Source organism: Strongylocentrotus purpuratus, unplaced genomic scaffold (assembly GCF_000002235.5).
Source record: "Strongylocentrotus purpuratus isolate Spur 01 unplaced genomic scaffold, Spur_5.0 spur5_scaffold_19, whole genome shotgun sequence".
Taxonomy (NCBI): Eukaryota; Metazoa; Echinodermata; class Echinoidea; order Camarodonta; family Strongylocentrotidae; genus Strongylocentrotus; species Strongylocentrotus purpuratus.
In genome coordinates this window covers 29,613,168-29,622,136 of record NW_022145604.1, presented here as the reverse complement: position 1 = coordinate 29,622,136, position 8,969 = coordinate 29,613,168, and the positions used below count along the sequence as shown (strand labels likewise).

At 37.0% G+C, this 8,969-nt stretch overlaps 1 protein-coding gene across 1 annotated transcript; it reads right to left on the bottom strand.

Moving 5' to 3' along the window:
• Positions 1-4,718: 4,718 nt before the first annotated feature.
• On the bottom strand, positions 4,719-5,907 carry LOC100891927 (somatostatin receptor type 5-like). The gene has a single exon (XM_030989971.1). The coding sequence runs from the start codon at positions 5,547-5,549 to the stop codon at positions 4,737-4,739; it is 813 nt and encodes a 270-aa protein (XP_030845831.1). The 5' UTR covers positions 5,550-5,907; the 3' UTR covers positions 4,719-4,736.
• Between the last annotated feature and the right edge of the window lie 3,062 nt (positions 5,908-8,969).

Here is an 8,969-nt window from a genome sequence, read left to right as displayed (position 1 = left end):
CAGACTTTGAAGAATTTGCAATATCATTTGATATGAACATTAAACAATGTAAAATCGTAATTTCATTTCATTTCATTAATTTTTTCGTGTTACATATAGGCCAACATTTCAAAATAAAGTCTAAGTTTTTTTGTTATTTTGTGTGTGATAAAAAAAACAATCAATAGTACATAATAAATAATGTAGATAATAAGTGGTCAATAATAGAGTACTGATTTAGCTGAGAGAAATATGATGGGACCTACATGAAAGCAAGTTTGTAAAGCTGTAGGCCCCGGTGAAATAATTTGTGGTAATGAATGGAGGACGGATATAAATAGTGAAGTGAAGCGGCGATACTATTCATGAAGAAGAAACTTAATTGTATGTTAAGTTTCCAGGGTTACACCACGTAATACTTTCAAAGGAATAAGAGCCCTGATAATAGGGACTTTTAGATTCGTACGAAGACAATAGGTCTATGCTACGATCGACGTCCTTTTAATGCACTGCCTTGAATTGACGTCACACGTTTAGTCCACGTAAATCTAAAAGTCCCTATTGGCACTTAGCTGTCGCTCATCTAACTAAAGTGCCATTTGGGGGTTTTGAGGTTTCTAACGTACCTTTAGCGTCTGTAGAAGAATGTCCAGAATCTTGTTCATTACGATGGATGGGCGTATAAATCGTAAAATTAAAAATCCTTGGTATTGCAAGCCTCCTTGAAGCAAAACCTAAATCGGCTCCAAATCGTAGTGATTTCAAAATAGTCGTGCGATTGTCTTTACGATTTGAAGCCTACTCAACCTTTTCTCCTATGAGAAAGCTGGCATGTACTTAATTTTGTATATTTTACTATTAATAACATTATTCAGGACCTTAATCCGAAAGATTAATTTTGTTTAAATTGCCATAAGCTTATCATTTTTATAAATTGCATTTGCGATTTCTTCGAAAATCGGATTGCAGTGAGATCGTACACTAAGCTACCAGACTAGCTACCTGCGGGTGTTTAGAGGTTAATGACAGCGACGCGTCAAGCCGTAAGTCAGGTGCGTTAAGAAGTACGATCACATGAAGCATTCCACCGTGGAAGATGAATGCAATGTCTAATACGCTTATCAAGATAACCCACGTAATAGGCATATTGTCATCATCTCGAGATTGCCAAATAGCCCTCTATTTCTGATTTGGCTCACAAAGTTTATACAAATCGCGTCTTCCTCAGCTCGTGAATTAAAACTTGAACCTCGAGCTTGAGAAATTAGCTCGAGATATTTTGCTCACCGTTCGTACATAGTGCGAGTCTTCGGGCTGGTGAAGACGCACCGGACAAATATATTTTGCAAACTAGCCCAAGATAATTTATGTTGGGATGATTATCTCGATCAAATATTCCGCTAATTGCAACTTCGGGCTGATCAAATTAGCTGGATAATTTGCGATCGGGATAGTTCGAATAGCGGGATATTTGGCAATCTAGAGATGATGAAAACAGGCCTATTCTGACTGGGAGCCATCTTGGCTGATCATCAAGTGAACCCGAGGCAGATTCCTCTCGATTCTATTAGATGACATTGAGTGATGAAAAGCGCCAACAATCCCTGCCATATTACCATGCATCACTGTCCTCTTTACTACCAAACTAATAATAATTAATGGAGCGTAATTTGGGACAGGATATCTCGATTAGAATGCACGGAAGCGTAACAGTTTGGAAGAGGGGGATTTAATTATTTATAAACAATTGACTTAATACGTCCCCTCCGAAGAATGATTTACATATTGAACATGACTGATCAGTCAACCTGGCTCGATCCAAATTTCAATATGAAAAAACAGGCGAAGAGACAAAATAATAAAAAGACAGATAATTGTAAATGTATAGATGAAAATGATTAACACATTGTGAAATATGATCCACCCAAGTACATAACATAAATTGTATACTCGAATAATTATACAGAGTACAAAATGGTCTTAAAATTATGAATACGGTGACAATATTGCAAAAATAATGATAATCCCGATCATCATACTGAACAAATGAGATGGAGGAGCAGGGGCGGATTCAGGATTAACTTTTTTTTATTAAAAAAATGAAAATAAAAAAATAAATAAACGGGGTAAAAAGTTTAAGAGATTTTGTTGGCCCTTTTTATTTCGAAATTCCCTGAAAAGAGGGAAAATAGAAGGGGGTAGGGGGTTGAACCCCGATCCACCTATGAAGAGGATGGCGACGATGACAAGAATCAAAACATTGCTTCGGTCGTCAAACTACTGTATCAGCAGAGGCCGAACACTGCATAAACATCCCGTGAATTGATAGTAGGTACCAGCTCTCAAGACGATCAAGCTTGTTCTATACTTCCAGTGGCATAGGGCGGGTCCAGACATTAGGGGCACTGGAATATGGGGGGGCTGGACTAAATGGTTGAAATGCGAGAGAAAGGGTTCTTTAAGTGAAGGAATTAGAGAATTGAAGGAGATCTATCATTACGTTGCCTTCCTTCTCTCCCTTTCTCTCTCTTTCTCCGGTCCTTTTAAAAATATTATTTTGACTGAATGCTAGAGGCCACGCGCCCCTCCCCGCCCTGGTGCCCCTAAACAGCTAGACCACATCATCCTCCTGAGTATTATCAGGCACACATAAACCACTCACCAACCTCTATACTTCACATCCTCACACATCATATCGCACCACATAATGTTGATAGCCATTAACTAAAACAATACAGTCCTGTAATGCTATACCAAGGTAGCAGTTGTACTGATGATTTATTCTCTCTCTATCTCTCTCTCTCTCTCTCTCTCTCTCTCTCTTTTCCATCGGTCTCTGATTACTAAAGTCGGTGATTTATAAAAACGTCATACCTTTCCATGTAAGAGATTTATGTAAGCAATAATACAGCTTAAATGTCATCACCTAATTTTAAGAGGTTTTCACTTAGCCACAGTGCCATATTCCCAGAAAGTGAGTATCCGTTATCAGTTTCTTTGTCTCTCTCTCCAAATGTCATTCTATATCCAACATTCGCCTCCTTCTCTGTCCCTCTCACCCCCTTCTCTCCCTCTCTCTCTCTCTGTCTCTCTCACTCCTTCCTTCCTTGACTTTCGCCATGGTTTGATATCTCCTTTTCCCAAACTCATGTTTCTCTCTCCCCTTATCCGATTTGCTTAATCAGATTGTATCGTGGCCCTAACAAAGTTTACTTGTTTTGTTTTCCTCAGCAGTTGCTTAATATCCAATGAAGATGTTGGCCCGAAGATAGTTATTTCATAAAACAGAACTACATGTACAGAGGCATCACTAACAATAGTTAAATATGCATTTAAGCATAATCTTGAAATTGTATTTATGCTGATTTACTTATAACGTTCAGATTACCACAAATTTAAAGAAAAGGCAAAATACCGATTGACTTTTATCACGCCACTGACAAAAGTAGACCCTAAAGGAGACAGAGACGAGGAAAGAGACAGAGTATGCGTAACATAATATTGCCAAGATTCCTTCGGCTCAGAGAAGGGTTCATTTTTAGCTGCATGTGTGGAGGAACAACGAGGAAGCCTGTACTGTTTGAAAGTCAAAGTACATACACGGATGACAAACTGCAAACACATTTGTGGCTGGGGTGGGATTACGGTCATTGTGTATCTAATTCTTGTCGATCAATGTTGACTCAAACTCTCAAAATAACCCCGATGTCTAAACTTGAGATGGAAGTAGATTTGTAGAGGTGACATGACAAGTCCTCTAGACGGGCTCTAGACGCGTCTTGAAGTGGAGGGAGATTAATTGTGATGGAGTTATCAAGGATGTATGATGTCTCCCCGGCCATACAGGATGAATGTGGAAATCTCATAGACGGAATCGATATGATTTTATATCGGATGACATGAGTGTCGGAAGCAGATTTTTTTTAACGAATGTAGCATCATTCCTTATATAAAATTACTGAAATTATCAAAGCACCAAGACTAATTGCAAGGAAGCGAGTAAAAGATATATATTGGGACGCTTTATAGGGTACCACCTGTCATACAACAATTATAATCAGAACTGTTGTATTTATGTTATAATCAAAATAAGAATAACCGCAATACTATAAAGAATATGGAAATATTATGAAAACAATCATTGTAAAAATATTCTACAATCAGTAAAAATGAGTCAAGAGAAACTAAAATAACAATCCGGACTTTTGGGAGACTCTCAAAACATGAAATCGTGGTGCTCTTCCAACTTACCGAAATGGGACTTCTTCAATGACGTTCAAGAGTTATTGCTACCTTTAAAACATTCACGTACCATTTGATACCAATCAATACCAATATAAACACAAATATAAAGACGTATCTCATCATCAATATTCACGTTAACTGGCATGTACTTCATAAAGCATTTACCATTTTAAAGCAAATAAAATATACAAATAATACACAGTAGTGAGGGCATTAGTCAGAATTACCCAAACAAGGTACCTTTGGAACAGTGTAACACGCCCGAGGCAGTAGCCGAGGGTGTTTGGACTGTTTTGAATTGATGTGTATTATTTGTTTTTATAAGATTAAGTTTTATTTGTTTTATAAAATGATGTTTTATAACATGATTTTACTAATGACCGGTCATTAGTATTTGATAATGACCGGTCGCTATCAAAATTACGTGTTATGCAACATAAATGCCTGGTCACATGTCAGTACGCTTTTAACTAATCATTTGATTAGGATCCACGGCATCATCTTATAAACAATTACAATGATTTGACTATACTCACAAGAACTGGTAACCACGTACAGTAGAAAAGGATCGCTACGACGACGACCAGCTTCGTAAATTCACGTATCGATTTCCTTTCCGTGGTCATTTCACCTCTGTCTGTTTTCAGTCTCCTTCTAAATCTCGTTAGTCTAACCATCAAACACACATTCAGGACCAGGACTAGGACCATCGAGATCCAGCCCTGTGATATAAGAACAATAGGGAAGATGGTGTGGTACCAGACTTCAGGTTGCGTAGCGATCCAGGAACGACAGAACCGGCTACCTTGTTTCGATACAGCCGGCGGGGCAAGTCCCATGACGGGGAGACATGCTACGACGAACGTCGAACCGAAGATGACGACGATCATGACCCGAGCTCGTCCATGCGTAGTCCAGCCTTTGTATCGTAGCGGGAAGGCAACAGCCAACCATCGTTCTAAGGCCATGGCGGTTACCAGAAGCATGGCCGAGTTCTGGAGCCAGTAGACCGAAAACTGGTAGAAAATACATGCCGCTTTGCCCCCGTGCCATGCTGACTCGGGACCGGGATCTATAAAGCTGGGTAGAGACACAGGTAGTGGCAATAGCACAGAACACATATCATTTATAGCAAGCGTTCCGATTAGGATATCTGTAACCGTCCTCTCGGCCCGAGTCTTGAACCTGAACACCACTATCACTGGTAAGATATTTCCGAGTAACGTCAACGCTTCCGCCGATAAACTCAGCGCACCACTTAGATCTCTCTCGGGACGTATTGGGCTTCGCACCTGCTCCAGACCCTGGCCCTCCCGATAGGCCATCCCCGGTCGTCCTGTTCAATCCAAAAGAACAAGAACAAAACTCCTTGAACCGCTAGAAAATCACAACTTCATGAATCCTGAGAGGTTAAAATCCAATTAATTTCCCATAGTGACGACTCCCATTGAAGCAATACCATGAATTTCCAAATGACTTATGGATAGAAAATATCATGGAGAAATCATGAATCGTTGCAAATCATTTCCATTCTCAAAGCGACGACGTCGTCGAAAGTGACATCGATCATTTCCCCGGTCGATTGAGAGAGCGAGCCTACGAGCAGCTGAGAAGCGCCACATCCAGTTCATGAAGAGCATTATTGGCTACATTACAGAAGTACATGTATACCAAATGCACCTGCTAGCGATAGAGAAAATAGGACGCCAAAAGTGCGTGCGGACGTGCGAGCGCTGAGGTGGTGGTGTGCGCCACGGATCTATAGCTTTTCATGTCTGTATAACACATGTTATACAACACCTACGTGGATCCTTGTCATTTGATTGGACGATTGTTGGTCACATGATATTCAATAGATGGTATATTGCACGGTCGTGCATTTTTGGTTATATGCGCCGTGCATTTTTGGTTATATGCAGACTGCGTATCTCTCTGCTGCATGTGCGCGCGCGTATCCCTGCGTGTATCTGACGCGAAGGCAATCTGCATGTAATTGAGAAGGCTTGACTCGAACTGTAATTTATCTTTATAAGGAGTAAAGCATAATTTGTTGATTAACGTTCTATTAGGTCTTCTTCGATGTTGTATAAAACAAATAATGAATGTTTTTCATTCGTTTAATAGTGCAAATATTTTCATTCGTTGAAAGATTAACGTTAATTCTATTCAACTCGGCTGACGCCTCGTTGAATAGAATGTTAATCTTTCAACTCATGAACATATTCGCACTATTGAACTCATAACCATTCATTATTTGTATAATATTTGTCGCGAAGTACGTGCAATTTCGTATCATTCTAAATGATTAAAATCGTAAATCCTGTAAATATTGTATATATGCTCTATATATTTACTTATCTTGTTCAATTAATTATTTCATATTATGATATTTATTGTATTTCCCAATGCTCAAGTTAGGGCGGCAGGGAATAATTTCATTGTCGTTGTCGATTGTGATTTATCCAGACGACACACTCGTTTGTTTTGTTTTACCTGACTGTCAAAAAAGCATGTGTAATATTTAATGAGCAACCAGCGGACCGAGAGCTTCAAGTCCTCTCCGAAGGACTTATAGTAATGAACATGTGAACGAGCACTTTTTTTTTAATTGCAATGCCGTAGTATTGTATATGTCTACTCTACGAATTGAAATAGATCTTAAGATTATCTTGTATCCAACGATGACAAAACTATTGTAAAGAACACAATAACAACATGCATTTGTTTTAAACAGAAACAAACTATTCATAGAGACACTCTTAGTATATTTCTCTGAAGTTTTGGATTTGTGTTGGTTATAAATGTATTAATTTGTTCTTGATTTGGCCTGAATGTTTTTCTGTAACTCCTTAAATTTTCTCAAACAGACTTCAGATTAAAAAAAAAATGGTTTTAACACATCCAAACAAAACCAACAAAACATGTTGACAAGAACAATTTGTACCCGTATCATCCACCCCGGATAACCACCCCCAGTCAACTACCAACTACCCCCTACACTGTTAAAAATTTCACTGTAGAAATTACAGTAAATTACTGGCAACTTTGTTGCACAGTAAATTACTGTAACTTTGACATTACAGTAACTTCCTGTAAGTTTTTCAACAGTAACTTGCTGTAAGACATTAAAATACTGTAAGCTTACTGTAAAGAAATTTTCATGTATAAGGTTACAGTATTTATTGTAAGTTCTTCTTACAGTTAATTAATGTAATTTTATTCACAGTAATTTAAATGTATTTACAGTTATGTACTGTAAGTTTTTCTCTACAGTAAATTAATGTTATTTCTCTCATTTACATTAAGTTAATGTAATAAGTACAGCTTTTCTACTGTGACTTTAGCAGTATCATCCTGTTAATTTTGTATCTATTTCTCTCATTTACATTAAGTTAATGTTATAAGTACAGCTTTTCTACTGTGACTTTAGCAGTATCATCCTGTTAATTTTGTATCTATTTCTCTCATTTACATTAAGTTAATGTAATAAGTACAGTATTCTACTGTGACATTAGCAGTATCATCCTGTTATTTTGTTATCTATTTCTCTCATTTACATTAAGTTAATGTATTAAGTACAGTATTCTACTGTGACATTAGCAGTATCATCCTGTTATTTTTTTTAATCTATTTCTCTCATTTACATTAAGTTAATGTAATAAGTACAGTATTCTAACTTGACATTAGCAGCATCATCCTGTTAATTTGAGGAAAAAACAAGCTTTCTGAACACAAAAATCATTATTAAAGTCTTTATTGGGTAATCAACGCTCCATAAAACAAGTTTCTCAAATAGTGTAACATTATGAAAATGCTTGCAAAGAAACTATCAAGTAAAACATTAAAACAAGTAAAACCACTAAAAACTGCAAAAGTTCAAGTACTCAAGAATCTACAGACCCATAGTCATCCTTCCAGTATCTCAAAAATTCTTGAAAAAATTGTTTAGATTATACCAATTCTGAAATACACATAACTTGCTTAATCCCAACCAATATGGCTTTAAAAAAAAATCATTCACCCGACCTAGCATTAATTTAATTATACGACAGAATAACACATGCAATTGTGCAGACATAGCGGCTTTAAGGCATTGATATGCTAAATCACAACGTATGGCTTAGGGGCACTGCACTTTCTTGGGTCAAAAATTATTTGTCGAACAGACAACAATATGTTCACTTTAAAATTCTGAATTGTAAAAAACTATTGTAAAGAATTATCTTCAATTGTAAACAAGACATATTTTATACACTTTTATCTTCCTTTAAAGCCACTATTAAACGACAACTACTATCAGAATACAATCAATGAAAAGTCTCCATATACCTGGCAGAATCAAGGAAAACTCTCTATACCTGGTAGAATCTCTCCAAAAGACATTACTCACTTTATTTTTGTTTAATTTATCTTTTGAACTAATACCCCATTTAATTTGAGTTGCTCTGTTATATTAAACTTGTAATCTTTAATACGTGTTTCATATTCTTCTGTATTTTTGTCTCATTTACATGCCAATTCTGCACAGAAACTTGTTTCAACTTCATGAGCTGTCATTCAATTGATTGATTGATTGATTTATTGACGGTAAAAGCCCTATTCAGCTACTCGGCTGGTTTACAAAGGGGCTGTGCAAAATAACAAAAACCGTAAAACATACTTGACAATAAGAAAATATACATGATATACAGAAATTAATGAAATAGAATTACCAATGTGCACAATGAACAAAGAAAATAGAAAAT